Here is a 21780-nt window from a genome sequence, read left to right on the forward strand (position 1 = left end):
TGGTTGAGGGAGAGAAAGGGAAAGAGGAGGGAGGGAGAGTTTACTTTGCTGAAAACGTTCGTGGGGATGTGGTTTGAGCGATACTTGGGAGGGAGGGGGTGTGGGGGGGAATACTGTTCAAAACGGAGAACATTGTAGAGGAAGAGTATATCTTGAATCGATTTTAATGAGCCGAGGACGCTATTCGCTATGCTTTAACCCCGCTGAGCCATGCAATCGGCTCCCGGTTGTCCGTCTAACAGATCCCATCCACGCCACGTCTAGCTTCTTCTGCTCCGCGGCCGGTGTCCCTCCACCCACCAGCTTCTGCGTCGTCTTCCATGGTAGAGCGGTGTTCACTCCATCCTCGCCCTCGAAGCCCCAGCTCCCGCCAACGCCCCCTCCGCCTTCCGCTTCCCCAGCGCCGAATCTGGCGTCGCGCTCCTCTGCCTCTGCTGTCCGCCCAGTCCACCTTGCAACGCACTCGCCATTGCCCCCTTCTGACTCCCCTTCAGCATCTCCTCCGCGCAACTCGCATGCACAATCTTCCCCCCCATCACCACCGCATTCGTGAAAACCCAGTCCTGCAGTTCCTCCGAGTACGTACTCTTCATCTCCTCGAAATCGATAGAACAGACATTCCTCGTCACCCCGGGCGGAGCTCTCACATATCTCTCCTCTGCCCTCATCTCCTTCTTACCACCCTTGCCTCCCGCACCACCACCGGCACCGCTGGCGCCGTGCCTAGCCTCGGCTGCGGCTGCGTCTTCAGCGGAGGTAGTGGAGGGGTCGAATTCGACAAGCTTGATCCACTCCAGCTCGTTGCCGAACCAGTGCCTGTGCGCCCCGCGCGCGATGCTCGAATCCGCCATCCGCTGGTTCGTGCGGAAATGCCAGTCCAGATGTCGCGCCTTCGCCGCCCTTCCCACTTCGGAGGCCGGGAAGCGGCGGCCGCAGGTGGAGCATTGGTTGGGTTGGGAGGTGTAGAGGGCGTGTAATAATTCTGGGCGGAAAGTCTTTAGGGAGGCTGCTGTCATGGGGACGCGGGGGCGGGCTGTGTTGGCTGGGGTGGGAACGCCCGGGGGCGTGGGGGCGGGGCCGAAGAGGTTGGATTTGGTGAGGGAGGCGAGGATGTCGGCGGTGGATTGCTGTTGTGTCGGTGGTGGCGCGGTGGTGGTGGTGGGGAGGGGGGTGGTGTTGGACGTGGGGAGAGGGGGGAGGAGGCCGTTCTTGGTTAGGGAGGCGATTAGGTCGGCGCCGTTGATCGTGGGCTGGGTGGAGGTCTGGGTCTGGACATTGCTCAGCTGGGAGTGGCTGGCATTCTGCAGAGCCGGCGCTGCGGCGCGCATCTGTGGTGTGGAGGGCTTCTGGCCATTCGCTAACAGTGCTTGCAGGCCGCTGAGAGCGGCGGGGTCGAGGAAGTGGGCCGATGGCTGCTGCGGTGGTGCCGAAGGTGGCTGTGAGTAGGCGACCGGAGGTGCAGAGAACTGCGGTGGTAGCTGTGGTATGGACGGTGGAGGCTGCCATTGGTGCTGCGCCGGAGCTGGCTGAGGTGTCGGTTGCGGTGGAGGTGGTGCTACGGCGAGTGCCGAAATCTGGTTTTGTACTTGCTGCAGGGCACCGGCGTCGAGTACTTGAGTATCCAGCAATCTCTGCAGCTGGAGCAGCGCATCGAGCTCCTGCCTGGTCTTCGCATCGTACGGGTTGGCGGCGAACTGTGCTTGGCGCTGCGCAGCGACGGCCGCGACGTCGCGCTTGATGGTTTCAAGATCGTTCACTGGCTGTTGATTCTGAGCTGGAAAACCAAGTGGTTGCTGATACTGCGGCGCCGGTGAGAAGGTCCTCTGTTGGTAAGCGCTTGGCTGATGTGACTGGTCAGCCCACCGATCAGGAGACTCGCCTTGCTCCGAAAAAGAACGTACCTGTCCGTAGTAAGGCTGACCTTGGCCCTGACTTGGCGGTGCAGCATACCGCCCATTGTGCTGCGGAGGCGTAGGCGTGTTCCGGTAGGTCGGTTGCTGGGCCTGGACGCCTCGGTTGTTCTGCACCATGACAGTGCGGAACTTGATCAGCGCGTTCTCGATCGGTCGGACGATGTCTGGTGGGAAGACTGGCGTGTTGTCCAGGATACCAGGGACTGGCTCCTTCCAGGTCTTCAGCATGCCCTCCATGTTGCGTCGCGTGTTGCCGTCGACTAGTGTATAGGCGTCCATGAAGGTTTGATATAGGTTGCGGCCAAGGTAGACGGTATAGGGTGTGCCGACGTTTTTGACGATGCTGTCGAGGACGTAGAGAGCAGGAAGTTTTCGCGGAGGTGCGGTCTGTCAATGAAGTCAGTTCTGAGGTCTTGTTCTGGAAAAGCCTGAGACAATGTAGTGAGGTTGTAGATGTCACGTGATGACAATGGCTTACCGTTCTGATGTGGTCTTCGAGGACCTTGGAGATAGCCTGTGCATGCTCGGTGTTCTCTTTTGCAATGAGCGTCAGGTTGCCGATCTCAAATTTATTATTGCCTTGGAGGTCTTTGAGAGAATCAGAAAAGTCCTCAGCGATTTCAGTCGACACTCCTGAGAGCGAGCCTCGTGGAGATCGGGCAGACATGACAGCGACTTGAGAAGACAGCAACACTTTAAGGCACAGATAGTGACTATCTAACGTAGACGTCTGATGCTTGGTAGATGGCAGAACCACTTAGTGGAGGTGCAGTCACGCGAAGGATCTCCACTTGGGCACCCGCTGGACACAAGCTCGTTCTTTTGGGCGCGCGGATGAAGTAGGTATGCCTTCGCAACGGACAGGCAAGAAGCAACAGTAGTGTGTGTTTCTAGCTAGAATGTGAAGTTCACTTCGGCACAGCGCGAAGCTGGCTGCTTCATGTGATTCTCTGCTTCCAGGCTCTTTCTGCCCTTCCACCGCAACTCTCCCGCCACCCGTGTGGTCTCAGATGTCTTTCAAGAGTAATGCTGCCGGGCTCCGAGGTGAAGTCTTCCGAGATGTGGATGGTGACCAGCCTGTACTGGGATATACTGTTGGGTTGAAGTGCTGATGTCGGATCCGGAGTAGGTGTGAAGATGGGGCGCGTCGTCGATCTGTTCTTTACGGCCTCTCTTGAGGTCAGAGATGTATGTCTCGTGATCGTGATTCGCTATCCGTACTGTGACAGCGGGTTGTAGTAAGATAGTGAGTCTGTATGAAGTTTGTCGGATGTCAGCAGTGAAGCACGATCTCACCAGCATACAAACTCACTAGCTCACGCAGCGGGCCGAAGCTTGCCGCTCGCATCTACGTCATTGTCGCCGTCTTCTCACTCTCTACCACTACCACATCCCTCCTTCTAAAATCTACCACAAGCACTTCATTACGAGCAGAAGACATTAGCCCAATATGAAGTTTGCTATCCAACTCTTGCTTATCGCGCTTCTGGCTTTTTTTGGTGCAGCCGCGACCGTCGACCAGAAGCCTGTCATCATCAGCTATCCCAAGGATACGCCACAGTCTGTACTCGATGAAGCAATGGAAACCATCAGGAAGGCTGTGAGTGACCTACTCAGTCCATCTTTACCAAGCATCAAGCTGACCGAGGATAGGGCGGCGTCATCACCCACGAGTACAGCATCATCAGAGGATTCGCAGCGAAAGCATCTACAGAGGCAATGGATACGGTCAAGGCCTGGGGCACGAAGCACGACGTGATCATCGAGGAGGACCAGGTCATCACGACGAACAACGACTAGTTGACGGCAAAACCGCGCAGATCAGCTTGAGAGCTTGGTGCGTTAGGCAGTCTCGATAGGCTCAGCAATACGAACATGGTGTACCATCCAATGCCTGGCGCGCTCTGTTCAGTATGTTCAGCTCCGACTGGAGCGGTGACATTGCGCTGTAAAGACCTCCATGCGCATCCCATTGAGCTAGCTGCTGCCGGACCCGAATCCGTATCGCTCCCCAGCTCTTCCCGACACTTGCATGCTCAACAGTCATCAGTGGAATGGCAGTCGTTCCAGTGACACGCTGTTTGGTCGGCACTCGGTCATCGCCGATCCTTGATACGATTTCTCCAGATTGGTGCGGCCGTGGACTTCGATGTGGTCACGTGCGACCGATTAGCCTCCTGGAAAGTCCCAAACTATCGTCCAAACAGCTCGATACAAGGCAAGCAAGGCAAGCGTGCAGCGATGAGTTCACGGCGTCTCCCATTCTCGCTTAAAGCATTGGCGTTCAAGCCATCCGTGTTCTCGACCGCTCGAGCGCCGACCCCGCAGAATCCGAACACTGGGTGAACCATGGAATTGAGAGACGAAGGAAACAGCAAAACATCGGATTCAATATCGACAAACAGGCATGTTTGCAGAGGAAAACGCACATGTAGTATGACACTTGGCAGACGCGGTTGCATCGCATCTTATTGTCATCGCCAGGGTTGCAGCACCATTCCATCCCACCCCTCCAGCCCTACCAGCCCAACGCCCATCCTCCTCGTTCCGCTTCCGCCTTCTCCAAACTGCCACATGGCTAGGACCCTGGACAGCACCGTCTCGCCAAGCACGACCCAGGCCGCCAGAAACCAATAAAGCTCCCTGGGCGTCGGGTGCTGCACCGCTACGTGTTTCGGCATGCCGAACGCTCCCGGAAGTCTCCTTCACCCTTCGCCCAATGGTTGTCGCCGGGTACCGAGCTTTGCGCCTCCCGTGTACGCCAGTTCCACGTGCTCGAACCTTTGCGAGATCGTCTTGGCCCATTCTGGGGCCTGCGTTATCGCACGCCTGTTAAGGGAGGCCCCCGCAACTGGTTGCTTCCCAAGGGCCGGGTTCTGCAGACGCCAGGATCATTGATGCGCGCAAGCATCCGGTATGCTCGCTAACCTTACTCTGGCACTTAAACTCCTCTCATCCAACGGCCGTAGTCTGCATCTGTCGACCGCATGCTGCCGTTTGCGCTGAACTGGAACCTGCGCTTGGCAGCGCAGCGCCCTTCACCGGTTGGTACTGTACTCTGCTTCTAAAGACACAATGACGCTTGGCCTTGGCCCATGCTGCACAGCACACTCGCAGCGCAGCTGGATGCGATAGCCTCCGCTTCAAGCCACGAAGCTAGTTTCGGCTAGGGTGGTGTAGAGGGACCAGGTACTAAGAGTCAACGAGGGACTTGCAGCCTTGCACCTCGTCTCCTGGCGCAGCCTTACAAGTACTCTCCAATCCCTTGCTGTGGAGAGTCTTCCAGCCAGACGTCCCGCTGCTACACCGACAACCTTCCTGACTACAACAACGCGTTTATAAGCTCCATGACTGAAATCATTACCGGCCTTGCGCTTCCGCACGTAGGACACTCCGGGCTCGACTTGTTTCCCGACAGCGCAGAACATTCGTGGGAACAGCAATACATCGAGCCGATAGCCATGCTCACCGCATCGTGGCCGCAGTCTGCGAGCTCGCAGATGAGCGGAGTGCAATCGCTGGACGTTCGCTTCGACCATGACACCCAAGGCTACTTCTACCAACCGCAACACATTCCATCTCCTCATATTGGCTACCAAGTGTCGGATGTCGGCACCCCTTCGAGCCATCAAGAGGCCATCGAGTCATATACGGGGCAACATCCTTCGACGATGCACTTATATCCTTATCATACTCCTGGACCGATCCATAGCCCTCATAGCTCCATCAGCGCCGTTAGCCCACTGCAGACGCCGTTGGAGAGCCCGCCAGCAGTTCGATATAACGGCAAACCACATCTGGCGTCGCGCAACTCAGCTCCTGAGGCTCGCGATCTGAAAGCCACTACCACCGTTCGCGCACACTTGAAGCACAGGGGTAGCAGCGGAGAAGAAGACGACAGCTACGGACCGGACTCAAAGCGCGGCCGCAAGCGCCAACGCATCCCGCATACCGCCGTCGAGCGTCGATATAGAGAGAACCTTAACGCGCATCTCGAGAAGCTTCGCCAGACTGTTCCGACGCTAGCCTCGAAGAAGGGTCCGGGAGGAGGCAAGGTGGAGGGTGAGGGAGTCAAGCCGAGCAAATGCGAGATCCTGCATGCCGCCATCGAGTACATCGGCGCTCAGGAAAAGGTGATGGCGGGCAAGGACAAGCATATTGCCGGCCTCATGGATGAGATCATGAAGTTGAGGAGGAATCAGGAACAGATGCAAGATTGGATTAGGGGGCATTCCCATTGATTGATGCTGGCAAGGAGATGTGCCTGAGCGTTTGTGATTGCATGGCGTCGGGGGTGTTTGTACTGGGATAATGAAGTCCTTTTGTTTGCGATTCGGGTGACAGTGCAACCTTCAAGCGCTGGGCGACTGCGATGTTTAATGATGATACGATGAAGAGAAGAACCTGAACTGGGCAGAACGGCGTTGCTTGACTCTACTTTGCTCTATAGCCTGCGATACCCAAAATGCGAATGTCACCATACTCAAGCTCGAGCAACATGATCATCCTCGCATCCACCCTTGTAGCAGATCAGCAGGCACCCAGCCATACCTGCCAAACCCGAACGATCGGGACCGGAAGCCTGACAGTGACGTGACACATCACCCGACTCCAACCCGATCACACGGGCGGGCGCTCGTCTCGGAACAGCCACCTGCCGCCCGGACGCAGTGCCTCGCGCCACCTCTCCTCGACCTTCTGCCTCTCCATCTCGTGCGCTCTAGAGCGGTCTTCTTCTGCCTCCTGCGTGGTCGGCATGTCGGTGCGCCAGAAACCGGGCGGTGATCGGGCGCGTTCAAAGGCAGTTTTGTGTTTGCCGTGCTGGTTCGCGAAGGACCATGTTTGGGCGTCTGTGAGCATGCTCTTTCGCTTCTCGGGTCCGAAGGAGCCCATGATCTGGTCCCAGTCAGGGCCCAGGTAGTCTTCGAGGACTTGGGAGTCGCTTTTTGAGCTCTTGATTGCGCCCATTTCGATGGCCGTGCGGAAGGCGTTGCCGCAGCAGTCTGGGCGGGTGCAGCCCTGGAGGCAGCGGCGCTGTTCTCTACCGCGGAGGGTGTCGGAGAAAGCAAAGTCGGAGCCGAGATACTTTGGGTTGATCTTGAAGTCGTCGAGGTGGAGTGAGTCCAACGGTCGGGCGCGTAAGGGCTCTTCCTCCGGTTCAGGTGGTGGTGGCGATTTCTCGAGGCCGCGAGGGCGTTTGTTGTAAACAGGGCGCTTGACTGGCGAGCGAGACTTTCCTTCTTGACGTTGTTGATTGGGTGTGGTATACTGATCCTCGGGTCGTAGAGTTCTAGGGGGTCGTGATCGCAAAGGCTCGTCTTCCGCTGTCGCACGCATCGGTGCCTTGTAACGTTGAGGAGCTCGCTTGGTGGCGGATGGTGGCCGCTCTGGTGATGTGGCGGGATCGTCTTCAGGTTGTGCTATCGGCCTCAAACGCTTGTTGTCAGGACGTCGGATCACCGTCTGAGGCGTTGGTCGCGGCAACAACGGCGCCCTCTCTGGGGTCGGCCCGTCAAGTAGTGTGTCCAGTCGCCGATTGAGCTCTGGTCTTGACGCGTTCTTGGAGTTTACAGCAGCGGTTTGACTGGCTATTTCGCCATCTTCAGAGAGAAGTCCTATGTCTCTCTCTCGCACGTCGCCTCTCTGCCCTCGTTTACGCTTCACGTTCATCCTTGGCTCCGCTCCATATGGCACATTGTTGCTCAGCTGGCGCAAAGCGTTAGTATTTGGCGCCTGATTTGGAGCCTGCTGCGGTAGATCATGTTCGCGGTCACCCGTAAGCTGTCGCCTGTCCCCAGCCAGCATATCAGGGAACGCAGTGTCAATCTCGTTGCCTTCGGAAAGTGATGACATCGTTGGTACCATCGCAGCAGGTCTTGATTGCTCAACTGACGTAGCCCTGTTGTGCCTGCGCCTTCGAGGAGTAACGATCCGTGAGGTCACTGCATCGAGATCGGACGTCTCAGTGCGCAGAAGAGGCCTCTTCCGTTGCACATGTGGACTGCTGTAGTCTTGAGACCCAAACTCGATCGGATTCTCGGGCGAGTTCGGCTCTTCCTTGACGCGAACTGGCGGCGGCATTGATGGCTTTGCATTGCCTCTGCGCCGCTTGACCGGACGCGCTGAGACCACTTCCACGCCATCGCTCGATGGGTGTTCTTGCTCAGCAGGAGCTTCGATCGTGTCATCTATGGTTGTCTGGCTAGATGGGATATGATGAGAAGACTGCTTGGCCTCGTCCGCTACCGACGTTGATGGAGTCCGCGATTCAGCATTGGCAACAGGACCTTGTTCTGGCCAGATCTTTGACTTGTGGTGCTCGATCCAGGCTTTCCATTGATGGAGCCTTTCGTTTGTCTTCCTATGTTCTGCTCTGGCGGCCTCGACGTCGGTCTTGTACTTCGTTTCCAGTGCTTCGAACTTGACCTCCAGCGCTTTGTACCCAGCGGAAAGATCGTTATGCTTCCGTACAAGTCGCTGATATTTCGCCTCTGGTACAAAGCCATTCGGAGTTGGCGTCGCCATGTTGTGTCATTGCGGTCCCTTCCAAATGTGAAACATTTTCTTTGAAGTGAAGATGTTGGTGATGTTGTCGCGTCGAAGGCGGACGTGTTTAGCGCGGAAAGGCTAACCGAGTATCTATCGGCCTGCCAAGACATCGAGTGAACGTCAGACGAAGACCGACTTCATCTCTTGAACTCGATCAACGACAGTAGCGATGGTGGGCAAGAGAGCACGCGAGGATGGCGCAGAGAACCAGGAGCCTCCATATAAGCGCGTACGACCATCGAAGGTCGACCATCTATCAAGGCTCAGTGATGAGCTGACATTGCGAGTCCTATCATTCCTACCTATATCTGAACTCTTGAAGTGTCAGAGGTAAGCCTCGCTATTCGCACTACTGTTCGCGGCTGTGTATACAGTGATGCTAAAGATCCAGACTCTCCCACAAGTACCACAACATTGGGGCCGACAGCCAGCTATGGAAGTCACATTACTACAACCGCTTTGTCCGACCCCGAGCGAGCAGACTTCCTGGAATCAAGGACATTGAACAGCGCTCAGAGAACTTACACTTCGCTTCCAAAGCGTCACGATGGCTGGATGACGAGCATCTCGTAAGAGGGGGGAGAAAGACGAACTGGAAGAGGCAGTATAAGCTACGCCACAACTGGTCGAAGGGGAGTTGCGCGGTGGATGAGATTGCAGTCGCCGAGCAGGCCACTGTGCCTCCGCTGGTTGTCCAGCTACACGATGGAATCATCTATACAGCGGATCAGGACAGTCTGCGCGCATGGTCTGCGAAAGATGAACGCAAATTGCTGGCTCAGAGGTCATTTACAAACAGCCGCCACGGACCACCAACTTCTCTTGCTGTGGATACAACCGGCGGCGAAGGCAGCACATCAAGATTGATCATTGGATTCGAGAATGGAGCGTTCGGACTCTTTTACCTGGACTCAAAAGCTGGACAATTCACAAGCATGTACCAGCACGAAGCCTCCAGCAACGGCGTCATATCGGTAGTGACTCTGGTCTGGCCATATGCAGTGACAATGACAGCTACGCAGCTACTGTCCATCTACAGCTTCAGATCATCCTCTGAAGACGACTCAAATACCAAAATGCTGGATCCTCCTCGATTACTGCACTCGCTACGATCTCGGACCGTCCTTCCGCCGTTGTCGACATCATTGCGAACTAACGAGTCAGGAATCGTGGTGTCGATAGCCTACTCGATGCCTACGTACCTCTCTGGCTGGACAGTCGGCATACAGGAGGTTCGCATCGACGAGACCGGCAAACTGCTCGAATCCCGCCTTGCATCTGCCATTGACCAACACTACCGGTCACTGGCATTTGCATCCCCGCCGATGCTTCACCATCTGCCCGGCCCGGCGATAGGCGCTTTGGCAACCTCAACTGCCACTGAGCTACGACATATCCACACTAAACCGACGTCCCTCTCGTATACTCACCCGTATCTGCTCGTTTCTCACCCAGACAACACGCTGACGCTGTACCTTGTGAACTCGACAGCGGAGGCTTTGTCGATCAGCGCCGGCAGCCGACTGTGGGGCCACACGTCCTCAGTCTCTGGTGCACACGTAGGCGGGCGTGGTAAAGCCGTCTCGGTTAGCCGACGGGGCGATGAGTTGCGCATCTGGGAGCTTGAAGGTGGCTTTGCTTCCTCTGCGGCCAAACGACGGCTTGCGACTGGAGATTTGAGCGTGCAGCTACGGCCTGCGAAGCGACCTCCACCAGAGTCGTCTCAAGCTGGGCTTGACCTGGTCAATACTAAAGATGGAGAGGAAGCTGAGGCTTCTGAGCTTACTCTCACTCGAGGGTGGATTGGTTTTGATGAAGAGAACGTGGTGGTCTTGAAGGAGCAGAGCCAGGGTCGGCAAGCTTTGGTGGTTTATGATTTTACGTGATACGAGCTATATAGATCAAGAATCTAGACGTCGACTTAACTTCACTCAAGTGACCCTCCTGCTTTCATTCTCGCCGTGGTTCAGCTGGAGCATAAGCAAAAGCCACGTGCTCGTCCAGGGTTCACTAGCTCAACTGACATCCGGTCCATATGAAAGCAGCAACACAGGCTTTCAGCTCATAAGAAGGCACTCTCAGAAAGCCGAATACACGTTATCTCATCCCACACCCTTGTCCAACAATCTCATCGTCACTCGTCACAACAGTCGCCGTCGTCCCGTTTCCCACCGGGACCGAAGCAACATCACCCGCGGCAGTCTAGACCCAATTCGTCATCAATGTGGGGTGCTCGAAATTCTAGCCAAACGACGCCTCTTTTGCTGATTTCTTTTCTCTCACAGACTCTGCAACAAAACCCACAACAACAACCTCGTAACAACTTCACCACATCGAAGGACCGACGACAAGTCCATCAACGTACCACGAACCAATCAACAACATGGACTACCAGCAGGCCGGCGGCGCGCGCGCGTGCTACAACTGTGAGTCCCTTCCTTCGTCACCCTTACGGCAAGTGGGCCTACCATGATGGAACCGCACGTTGTCACTCGTGCTGTACCTGTCTGCTACTTCCGAATGCGGTGGCTCGCTATTTGTGCTGCGCCGGCGCCATGATTCCAGTTCTGACAGTGCATTTTAGGCGGCGACACCACCCACCAGGCCCGCGACTGTCCCAGCAAGGGCAGCCCGGTACGTATCCTGATTCTACAAGCCCTTCGAGCGCGTGAGCTGACTTGAGCACGCAGACATGCTACAACTGCGGCCAGACCGGTCACCTCTCGCGTGAGTGCACCGAGCCGGCCAAGGAGAAGGTAGGTCTTTCTATTGGAGAACAAACAGGCTTCTACTTACCAATATACAGACTTGCTACAACTGCGGCCAAACTGGTCACATGTCCCGCGAGTGCCCAAGCGGCTCGGCTCCACGTGCTGGCGGCTTCGGTGCTGGAGGAGGATCCGGTCAAGAGTGCTACAAGTGCGGACAAATTGGACACATCGCTCGTAACTGCACCGCTGGCGAGTACGGCGGCGGTCGTGGAGGCTACGGAGGCGGTCGCGGCGGATACAGTGGAGGCTACGGCAGGGGCGGCTTCGGCGGTGGCGCTGGTGGCGGGCAGACCTGCTACTCGTGCGGTGGCTGGGGTCACATGAGCCGCGACTGCACCCAGGGCCAGAAGTGCTACAACTGTGCGTTCCATCTGACATCACATTCATTCTTGCATGCTAATTTAATCGCAGGCGGCGAAGTCGGCCATCTCTCTCGCGACTGCCCGGCTGAGGCCACCAACGAGCGCGTCTGCTACAAGTGCAAGCAGCCCGGCCACGTCCAGGCAGCCTGCCCCAACTGAGCGACTTCACGGCAGCAAGCGACGACTACACGACTTAGTATCAACCATGACGACAGAGCGAAACCTAACTGGATGGACGACCCTGACTGGGAGCCAGCAGCTGAAGACTGTGCAGAGGGGGAGAGCTTGAAGATGTGGGTTTGTATATCGGGTCAGGGTCGTCCAAGTTAGTGTGTGCTTCAAGGCGTCTGGACTGCAGCTTCACCGCTCAGTCGCAGCATGCCATAATCATCATTCGGTTCTCTCGGGTCTCAGCGCGGTCTGGGCGACTCGGGTCTTCGGCGTACGAGGTGGAGGTTGGATCTTAGGTTGCTAGGATACCGCACCATGCGAGTGCCAGACTCGGTATGTCACGATGGCTCAGAACATGCTCTAGATAACGTGCGGTCTCAGTGCGATGTCCTTCACACCTTCATCTCTGTTTCATTTCATTCTTGTCTTCTGCGCGGACTTGATGTTCTCTCAGCTTCCACGATGTGGTCACTCCTTTCAGCTGCTTGCTCGCACACCGCCATCACATGCCGTCAGTCCTATACTCCATCACATGTCAATGCCGCCGCCGAGTCTCCTCAGGTCAGCCTTTCACTTCAGCGATCTGCTGTGAATGCTCTCAGCTAACAAATTTGGTGAGATACAGCTTCACTTGGAGCTACAGCACTGAAGCCAATATCACACCCTTCCGCATTCGGAATGTCACCTGCCTGGTTCTGGCACGAGGCTGGTGCACGGCCTCAACGCTGTCGACAGGCTTGATATATAACTTTGACTTGCAACCTCCAACCTTCCATCTTCCTCCTCACCCCTTCCTCTCTCACCACACCTTCGTGGTCTCCTTCCAGGTCTTCAAACCTTCTCAGCCTCCCCTTCTGATACAGCATCAACCTCCTTACCACCAGGCTGCCTGCCACTGCAGTTTGCACGAGAAGCAGCTCCTCGCAAGATGCCGCCTCTCTCGGGTACCAACCACGAGGGCATGGCCGACAACTTCGAGCGTCAGAACACCACCCAGCATACCAACTTCGAACCCAGACATGGGGGCAGCAGCGACGGACTTGGTGGCCTTCCCACTTTTGGTGAAGTGACGCACCGTCAAGGCCTTCGTACATTCCCGGACAGCAGCAATCAGCGTGGCAATGGTGTTTTGCCAGTCGCTCCGATGCAGCCAGGCTTCACTACAATGATCGATCCAGCGATCAGCGGCGGTAAAAAGCGGGATCGTGACTCCCTGTTTGTGCCCGCGGACTATGATGAAGCTCAGGGTATGTCAATGGTCATGTAAGCTGCTTGTCGACTGGAAGCTAATTCAAGTCACAGGAAACAAGAGGTTGCGGCTCAATGGCCCCAATACAGCCACCACCCTGACTCCGCCAACCCTCGACAAGAAAGGCAAAGTTCTCCCGTACGACCCAAAGTCCGAAGGTCGCCCTCAATATGCCATGTTTCACCAGGACTTCCCGAAGACAGAGCGCTTGGCTTCTGCACTGTGCAATGCATTTCTTACGAAATTCACCAATGCGCAGTCACACGGCTTCTCCAACGACAGGATCGAGAGAATCTGTGAGGGCATGAAGCGCAGGTGGATTCGTCCGCAAGAACGCTACCCGACTGTGAAGCCTGTTGCTCTCCTTGGTCCCGCCGGTGTTGGAAAATCTTCAGCCATCAATTCTCTTCTGCACGAGCGTGACGCCGCCTACGAGAACGGCTCTGCAGGCCGTGGCACAAATCTGGTTCACCAGTTCTCTGCACCACCAGCTGACCAGGTTGCGAGATACTGCGTTGCTGCTGTTTACATGACAATGAAAGAGCTCAGTACCTTTGTCCAGGACCACTGCGACAACATCTTTGCGTATCTGGAGAAGCAACATGACGATGATGACGAAGACATCGATGCATTCCAGGCTGCGTACGCGACTGCTATTGCGGACTTTCGTGTGATACTGTGCCACCACCCCCAATTCGAGAACGATGCAAACACCCACGACTACTTTGCTGCTCGTGCTAGCCAGCAAGAGCGCGCCCGGGACTGGCTCATACACGAGCTAGACGCTGTGAAGAAGTCGAGGACCATCAACGGTACCGAATATCACCCTGCTCACAACGTGAAGGAGCTGGCAGCAGCTCTCAGGCAAGTGTCGCGAGTGGCTACGAACGCAGACTCGAGGCCCCATCCATGGCCGATCATCAAATTGGTGGGAATTCACACGGAGAACGCGCTACTGGACGTGGGTATTGTTCTTGCAGACACGCCAGGCGTTGACGACAAGAACCAGACAGTTGTCGGAGCGACAAAGAACTACCTCAAGATAGCAGGTCATGTCATCGTCGTTGAAGAGTTCAGCCGTGTGAACACCAAGCAGACTCTGAACGCGAATCTCAAGGAAGCTCTGCAGCGTGTTGAGCCGCACAATATCTGTCTTGTCATCACTGGTATCGACAAGCTAGGCGACATGGGCGAGACCGAGCGCGAAGAGCTCGCAGACGACGACAAGGAGCAGATAAAGCAGGCAGAAGAAGCGGTGGAGCTTCTCAACACGCAAGTGAGCGCAGCGCAGAGTACGGCGGAGCTCCTTCATCTGCAGCAGAAGATGGCGTTGGCAGAGAACAAGGTCACGCAGGCGGTGATTGCCGTGAGAACCCGGGCGGCCGCGAGAGAGCTTAGGGATCGCCTACGCAAGATCGAGCGCTCGACGGAGGCCCCAGATCTTTCAATCTTTTTCGTCGCCAACAAGGACTACCGTATGCATCTGACGGGCTACGATCCGAAGAAGCCACCGATTCACGACGTCCAGGCGACAGGTATCCCGGCGCTCCGTCAGCGGCTATACGAGGTGCCCTCACGCGGGAAGTCGGACGTGCTACGCCGGATCTGCACATCCCGTCTTCCCAAGATCTTCAAAGGCATCAACGGTATCCTGACGAAGTCACCACTCGAGGGGAAAGAGGCAGTGCGTAGGAAGCTCGACGTCCTGCTCGAAGAGCGGGTCGAGATCGTTGACGTCCTTGTGAGCGATCTGAAGCAGAGTTTTGAGGATGGCATTCTGGCATTGATGCGTACGTTTTGTCACGATCTCCAATACCAAGGACGCTTTGCTGATCACGACACAGGCGCCGATATGAAGCGGGCTCAAGGGAGCGCTGCGGCCCTAGCAGGAGGTTGGAGCCACGTATGTATGGCCCCTGTACTGACGATTGTACTCCTACTGACCCATACACAGTACAAGGCGATGACATTCGTGGCATTCTGCCGTCGTGGTGGGCACTGGCGGACAGTCAAAGGAACGCCCATGATTTCCTGGAACGAACTCATTCAGCGCATCTACACTGGGAAAATCGATGGAGCCTTTGACGAGTTTGAGAAGAATCTGCACTTTATTGAGGCCAATCTCGGATCTAGAGTTGAAGCCATGTTTGGCAAGCTCAAGACAGTTCTTGAGGGTAAGTTGATCCACGAGGAGCGAGTGCGGCTAGCGGCTGACATAGAATTTAGATCACGAAGATTTCCAAGGCCGTCAAGGAGATCTGGAGTACTTCGAGTACATCAAGCACGTCTGTGATGACGTTATGGCAGACATTGGCGGGTGGTTTGAGAACATGCGCAGGCAGTTTGGGGCGATCCGCAACGCCTTCGTGGAGGACTTGCCCGACTCGTACTCCGCCCAGAGCATGAAGCCTACCTACGACCAGTGCCTCCTCATCTCCAGACACAACAGCGAGCCGGTGATGGGGCCCAGGGGAGGCAAGAAGAGCGGAGCTCACCCAGCACGAACCGAAGTCGTGCGGCAGAAGCTGACAGGCTCTGGCAACGAGCCCAGCGTCTTCTCGGATATCGTTCTCTTGGCCAAGCACGACTTCAATGCAAAGATCGACGCTTGGAAGGCCGAGACCTTCACTACGGCATTCGAGGCGGCGGCCGAAGACATCTGCAACGAATTCGAGCAGCGTTTCGACGTACCAGAGGAGGACGTGGAAGAAGAGCATCCTGAGACCGTGGAATATCTCAAGAAGGCTGTCAAGGATGCTCTCACGGAGATCAACGGCCCGCTCAAGGCGTACGTTGACAGCTGGGATCGCTACGAGAAGTACGGGTACTGAGAGACCTCGCCGAACCCCGACCGCCCGCACCAAACGCACCCATGCAGTCGACCACAAGGCTAGTAAGCCACCGCAACAACAAGTCAGACGCAATATCATGACAACAGGCAGCGCTACTTCAACAACCTGCATGACCATACCAGCAACAGCGCAGAATCGCACTTTGAGCGACTTCAGCTTTCCAGAGGCGACTTCAGCAGTCCTCACTACGCATCGCGCGCCAGCTGCCATCACGTCTCCGCCATGGTACGATCGCAAGCAAGCAAGCGAAGCATTCCATCTCCGGCACCGCATCACTACACCGAGTATCTTAGCTTCACGGCAGTCCCCATCATACCTTCCGGACAGCGGGAGATACACCATCCAGCATATCACACGATCAAGCGGAGAATATCACAGCATCAGCGTCCAGCATATTTTAGCTTGGGAGCACAGGACGCGAGCCCATCGACAGCAGGACCAGGCGGCAACACCAGGTCTGGCACAACGAGGAGGCATCAAGAGCGATTACTGCACTAATTTTCCGAGCATCTTTACCAATGAGCACGGCACGTGAGCATTTCTACAAGCAGTATCGTATATCTCCCTCAATCATCATTGCATTTAATTCTTCCACCTCCCACGTCTCTGTCATTGTGGGTGCTTGGGCAGTGGCACGACGCGTGATAGCTTGCTTGAATTGGTGCAACGAGAGTGAGACTGTCCACTGTGATGTGATGAAGCTCCCTGGCATCTATAGTGACGGTAGGGTAGTCGCCAATGGGAACATATCACAGTCCCAACCCTTTGATCCGTAGCTTCCACCTCGCCTTCAGCTCTTCCACAATCTGCCTCCACGCTCATTGGGACATCCACTCGCAACCGCAACCCCAGCAAAGCGTTGCCCTGAAAGGTAGCAACCACACCCCTTTACCTGCTTTCGACGAGCAATCCTTTCGCCTCGCACAATTTCCGCATCCACCCACCTCATCAAGTCGTCCAAGCAAAGCAAGTCGAGCGCACCGCATACGTCCTACTAAAACGCAGCCGCCCCCTCAGCCTCGCCACTCAGATTCCTCAACGACTCCTCCGCCAACTGACTCCGCAATGTCGCCGCCTCCGTGTCCCTCGACAGGCGATCCCAGTCCCTCTGTCCCTTCCGCTTCTTCGCTTCCCTCTCATCGATCTGCTTGCGCAATTTGTCCGCTTCTTCCATCAGCTTGTTCTGCCTTGCGGTATTGACCAGCGATTCGGCTTTCTGGCCGCCTTCAATTGCTGTTGGCAGGTCGGCGAGGGCGGGGTGGACGCGCTCGGTGCGGGAGGCGCGAGGGCCGGTTGGGGTGCCGGTGCGTGGGTCCTCGTCTGGGAGTGGTTGGCCGCCCGGTCCGAAGCGCTGGGTGCGCGGGTAAGTCGTAGCGGTGCTATTGCTGTTCTGACGGAACATCTGAGGTGGTGGGCCGCTTGAGAAGGAGCCGCGAGGTCCAGAGGGTGGTCCACCTGCACCTGCGCCTGCGCCTGGGCCAGAAGGTGGAGCGTTGCTCATGTTGAAGTCGTTGTCGCGATCGAAGCTTTCGCTGCGATTGAAACTCTCACTGCGGCCGCCGAAGCTTTCACTGCGACCTGCGAAGCTCTCGCTACGACCGAAGCCGGGCCCGCCACGGCCAAAGCCAGGACCTCCACCTCTGCCGCCGCGGAAGGGTGGCGCTCCGTCAAAGCCGCCTCTGCCTCTGAACCCACCGCGGCCGCGTGGACCGAAGTCGCCACGAGGAGGGCCGAAGTCACCTCTGCCAGACCCAAAGTCACCACGAGTAGACCCAAAGTCACCTCGCGGAGGCCCGCCAGATCTTGGACCGGATGGTGGGAAGTTGTGCGCACGAGCAGGTGGCGCCGCCGAAGGTCCGGTTGGTGGAGCCATGGAGGAAGAGGGTGCGCGGTATCCAGCTGGGCCAGTTGGCGGAGCTCTTGGCGCAGGAGCATCGTCTGCGCGGTACGGCTCACGAGGAGGCGGAATGCGGTCGTCCGCGTAGTCACGCTCGCGTGGAGCTGGCGAAGCTGGAAGTCGTGGTTCGGGATCGCGCGCACGGTACGGTTCGCGGCTGTCGTACGGATCACGAGGCGCTGGTCTGGTTGGAAGTTCATCAAGCTGAGGCAGCCTGCTAGGATGCACTGGGGGCGAAGAGTGGCGGGAGGTGAGAGCAGAGCCTCTTCCGTTCTCTTCAGCGAGGTAGTCTTGACGTCCGTAGCGGGGAGGTGTGGGAGAGCGAGGTCTGCGCCAGTCGTCGGCTGCTCTTGGATCAGGCCTGGCGTCTCTACCTACTGGCGACCTCGAGCGCGCGCGGAACTCTCGCGGGGCACCACGAGGCGAAGGAGCACGATCGCGAGGGTCAGGCGAGTAGCGGCGTCTGGGTGGGCTTTGCGCTCGAGACGGTGGTGGGTAGTCATCATACCTGCCGCGCGGCGGACTCTGTATACGCTCACGCTTTGCCGGCGGTGGCGGTGATCTCCTGCCTCTGCTACCTATTGGAGACGGCTCCCTGACCCTCTTGAGCGGCACCGGGCTACGGTCCCTGTACCCTCGAGGTGGGGAGCGTGCAGCAGGCGGAGCAGCACCGTATCCTCGATCCCTGTCACCAGCATAGCCTCGCTCGTCTCTGTAGCCTCCACGTACGTCTCTGAAGTCTCTCGCATCTCGTGCAGGCTCTCTTCTGAACAAGTCATCTCTTGGCAGATCTTCTCTTCTCGTGCTCGGTGGTGGTGAACGAGGGCGTCCTCTGTAGCTGTCTCCAGCTAGTCTCGTGTCGCGCTCAGGATATCGCGGAGGAGACGGGGTGCGTCTGCGGTAGTCATCGCGGCGCGGGGGAGGAGATCGGCTACGTGGTCGGCCGCCTCGATACGAGTCTAGGTCGCGGCGTGGAGATCGAGCTCGGTAGGAGTCGCCTCGAGGTGGTGAACGTTCGCGAGGGGCGGCGCCGCCAGGACGATAGGATTGACCTAGTGATTCGGAAGATATGTCAGTTCTGCGCTCCAAACGTGAAACATTTGACCGCTCGAGCTGGCTGGCAATGGCAATGACAAATGGCTGCTGGGTCTTCACTGGTTTGTTAGACGTACCTGGATAGTAAGCCATAGTCAGCAGATGTCCTTACAGGAGTGGTGCAGAGTTGGAAGAATTTTTGCCGCAGAACCTGGTGTTCCGTCGTCACAGAGCTCAAGCTTTTGTAGAGAAATATCGACTTCAGAGGCATCACTTACCGCTGCCACCTTGAAAACGGTCTTCTTCCGGGATGTTGTCCGGTCTACGATACATGATGATAGGTCCCCGCCCGCAGGCGTATACGAATGTATCGGTATCGCGGTGTTGTTGGAGTGGAATAGAAAATCTCGGCTCGCGCAAAGGAGGAAAGCTGGAGGTGGCTTGAGCTCGTCTGTTCTGTTCCGCATCACGTGCCCAGGCCGCCGACGACGACATGACCGCCTGTAGAACTCTCTGCGTCCTCAAGTTCTCCGACAATCCAGCACGAATATGTTCTTGTCACAATGGCCTCGATTTCAAAATCTTGAATACCTCGTCTGCCAGTGCAGACAGCTTGCTACGCATGACCCTCCAAAATTCTTGATGAGCTCCTCGACTTCACCACTCTTGAAAGCCTTTGCCTTGCCTGTCCTTTCAGGCGCTCGCTGAAGTCGCTGAAGTCCCGTGCCTCCCATATGTTACAGTCATGACACAAGCAATACCCGTATCCTGCGACCGCTTCTCACTCTTGTTCCGCTTCACTTTCTTCCCTTCCTTATGATCCTGCGCCTTGAAACAACGTTCCTTCAACCACTCTCTACCATCCTCTACCGCCCCCTGCGCCCGCCCTCCCGGTTCTTCTCACGATCCTTCTTCTGCCTCTTCGCACTCTCCTCCGCAATCATCTGACTCAAATCCTCCTGATTCACTGCACCTCCTTGCCATCCACCACCACCCTGCTGCGACCTCGACGCCTCGTACTGCCGCTGCACCTGCTCCTTGCTCATCTTATCATCCCTCTCCAACGCATCCGGATCCATACTCACATCCAGATCGCCAGCCTTCCGCTTGCGTCCACGTTCGTCGCGCTCGCCGAGAACCGGAACGTTCGACTGATTGCGCTGGCCGCCGAGATCGTATGCGCGCTCGCCACCAAAGAAACCCTCCGCGCGGATGTTCCGCTCTTGCAACACCTGCCCAGCAGCACGCGGATGATTCGACTCCTCTGTTTCCGTCCCACGCCTCTGCTTGCGTAAGTTGAACTCCTCGGCCATGCTTTGCGTTCCAAACTCCGTAGGCACGGTGCTGTAGATCCGATCCGGCGTCTCGGTCTGGCTGAAAGGCGTTTCCGTACCCTCACCTTCGTCTTCACCCTCGTCTTCCTCCTCTTCCTCAGGTTCTTCCTCTTCCTCTTGTAGCGGCTGCAGCTCGCCCCACAATGTACGATCGACCGCCTGAGCACGCGCTCTCTCTTCTTCAATCTTCCTTTGAGCCTCCGGGTCAGTCTTGCCAACGCCGAAGACATCGCCACCCCATATCGGCTTGCCCTGGTCATCCAGCGAAGGCTTGCCCCACCCACCAGGATGAAAACCCCACTGGCCACCGACAGGTGGCGGCGCATTGAGGCCTGGAATCTTGAGGGCAGGATAGGAAGGCGGTGGACCAATCTTCTGCTGGTTGATAAGCCACGGCGAGGGAGCACCTGGCGGCATGTTCAACGCCTCCTTCAGCTCCTCTGACAGCTCACCAGGCTTCAAATGCCGTAAGTTTGTCTCAAATTCCTTGCCCTCGTAGTACACTTCTCCATAACCGGTGAGCGAAGGCTTCGTCTGCCGCCTGAAGAACGCCTCGTACAGCTTCTGGTAGTCAATATCGAGCTTTCCCATCTTCGGCTGCACACGCTCGCGCTGGCGCTGCTTCAGACTAGCCTCAGCCTGCTTCTCGAGCACAGCATCGCGCATGTCGCTGATACCGGTCTCAGCGATGAACTTCGGCAACGCAAATCCCGCCTTCTCAATACCGCGCTTGCTGCTCAAGTATTCCCTCTTCAATGACCAGTGATTCGGAACAGGCACCACATTCCTCGCGCTCTTGATATTAACAAGCAGCTTCGGGTCTTGTGCTGACGTGTCGGTCCACTCTACCGTCTCGGGCTTTTTCACAATGGCCTTCAACTCAGCAATCGAGAGCTTGTTGGCAGCCTTGCGCGCCTTCTTCGACAAACGCTGCTGTGTCTCCTCTTCCTCATCTTCACCTTGGATGTTGTCATCGTCGTCGTAGTATACTTCAGGCTTGTCGGGCTCTTGGAATGCAGGATCGGTCTTGCCTTCGTCCTCGAACTTGGCGAAGACGTTCGCGTACTGCGTAAAGAGCGGATCGTCGGCGGGGATGTCATAACTTTCGATATCGGGCACATCTTGTTCGGGGTCTTTGGGTGACGGCTGGACAGGCTTCACAGGGTGATTCGCGTCGGCGTCTTCGGCTGGTGCTGTCCCGTTGGTCGCCGCTGGTGTCTCTGGTGCTGGTGTCGCAGATTCCTGGATAACGGTGAGTACCTTCAATCCGTGTCACAAAGGCGGGAGTGAGCTCACCTCTCGCTTCTGCTGCTTCTTCTTCGCTCGACGCTGCTCATTCTTGGTTGGCTTGCGGGCCTTCGCAGGCGCTTGCTCTGCAATGACGCCAGGCATGGTCCTCACCTCTGTGAAGTTGAGCTGTGTGGTACTCCTAATCCTTCTCCCATAACACTGCTGCCGTCACACCACTGAAATGCCTCCCGTCCTCGCTCAACCTCTGCTGCCCCACCGTCCCGCTGCCACGCCGTCCCACGTCACGAGAAGAAGACGATGGAGTGAACGAATCTTTGAGCCTGCCTTTCGAAAGCAAAGAGTGCGAGAGACGAGGCCTCGCGTACGCGAATGATGGTGCTCGAAGGTGGTAAGCTT

The 21780-nt window shown here is 56.8% G+C and overlaps 9 protein-coding genes across 9 annotated transcripts; 5 read left to right on the top strand and 4 right to left on the bottom strand.

Moving 5' to 3' along the window:
* Positions 1–335: 335 nt before the first annotated feature.
* Positions 336–2580, bottom strand: PCF11 (mRNA 3' end processing factor; the record flags this gene model as incomplete). Its single annotated transcript, XM_064800023.1, has 2 exons — positions 336–2300; positions 2392–2580. 2 exons carry the CDS (start codon positions 2578–2580, stop codon positions 336–338), a joined length of 2154 nt encoding a protein of 717 aa, XP_064661362.1.
* A 783-nt stretch (positions 2581–3363) lies between these two features.
* On the top strand, positions 3364–3713 carry LTR77_002765 (uncharacterized protein; the record flags this gene model as incomplete). The annotated part of the gene is made up of 2 exons (XM_064800024.1): positions 3364–3513; positions 3567–3713. 2 exons carry the CDS (start codon positions 3364–3366, stop codon positions 3711–3713), a joined length of 297 nt encoding a protein of 98 aa, XP_064661363.1.
* A 1547-nt stretch (positions 3714–5260) lies between these two features.
* On the top strand, positions 5261–6154 carry LTR77_002766 (uncharacterized protein; the record flags this gene model as incomplete). The annotated part of the gene is made up of 1 exon (XM_064800025.1): positions 5261–6154. The coding sequence occupies one exon, from the start codon at positions 5261–5263 to the stop codon at positions 6152–6154; it is 894 nt and encodes a 297-aa protein (XP_064661364.1).
* A 379-nt stretch (positions 6155–6533) lies between these two features.
* On the bottom strand, positions 6534–8438 carry LTR77_002767 (uncharacterized protein; the record flags this gene model as incomplete). The annotated part of the gene is made up of 1 exon (XM_064800026.1): positions 6534–8438. The coding sequence occupies one exon, from the start codon at positions 8436–8438 to the stop codon at positions 6534–6536; it is 1905 nt and encodes a 634-aa protein (XP_064661365.1).
* A 193-nt stretch (positions 8439–8631) lies between these two features.
* Positions 8632–10348, top strand: LTR77_002768 (uncharacterized protein; the record flags this gene model as incomplete). The annotated part of the gene is made up of 2 exons (XM_064800027.1): positions 8632–8792; positions 8854–10348. The coding sequence occupies 2 exons, from the start codon at positions 8632–8634 to the stop codon at positions 10346–10348; spliced, it is 1656 nt and encodes a 551-aa protein (XP_064661366.1).
* A 497-nt stretch (positions 10349–10845) lies between these two features.
* Positions 10846–11754, top strand: LTR77_002769 (uncharacterized protein; the record flags this gene model as incomplete). Its single annotated transcript, XM_064800028.1, has 5 exons — positions 10846–10888; positions 11047–11096; positions 11153–11218; positions 11269–11593; positions 11645–11754. The coding sequence occupies 5 exons, from the start codon at positions 10846–10848 to the stop codon at positions 11752–11754; spliced, it is 594 nt and encodes a 197-aa protein (XP_064661367.1).
* A 940-nt stretch (positions 11755–12694) lies between these two features.
* On the top strand, positions 12695–15846 carry LTR77_002770 (uncharacterized protein; the record flags this gene model as incomplete). Its single annotated transcript, XM_064800029.1, has 5 exons — positions 12695–13013; positions 13069–14805; positions 14860–14918; positions 14970–15189; positions 15242–15846. The coding sequence occupies 5 exons, from the start codon at positions 12695–12697 to the stop codon at positions 15844–15846; spliced, it is 2940 nt and encodes a 979-aa protein (XP_064661368.1).
* A 1015-nt stretch (positions 15847–16861) lies between these two features.
* On the bottom strand, positions 16862–19132 carry LTR77_002771 (uncharacterized protein; the record flags this gene model as incomplete). The annotated part of the gene is made up of 2 exons (XM_064800030.1): positions 16862–18816; positions 19078–19132. The coding sequence occupies 2 exons, from the start codon at positions 19130–19132 to the stop codon at positions 16862–16864; spliced, it is 2010 nt and encodes a 669-aa protein (XP_064661369.1).
* Positions 19133–19665: 533 nt separating this feature from the next.
* Positions 19666–21525, bottom strand: LTR77_002772 (uncharacterized protein; the record flags this gene model as incomplete). Its single annotated transcript, XM_064800031.1, has 2 exons — positions 19666–21375; positions 21430–21525. The coding sequence occupies 2 exons, from the start codon at positions 21523–21525 to the stop codon at positions 19666–19668; spliced, it is 1806 nt and encodes a 601-aa protein (XP_064661370.1).
* Positions 21526–21780: the final 255 nt, after the last annotated feature.

The sequence above is a fragment of the Saxophila tyrrhenica genome (assembly GCF_035928015.1).
Source record: "Saxophila tyrrhenica strain CCFEE 5935 chromosome Unknown scaffold_4, whole genome shotgun sequence".
NCBI lineage: Eukaryota > Fungi > Ascomycota > Dothideomycetes > Mycosphaerellales > Extremaceae > Saxophila > Saxophila tyrrhenica.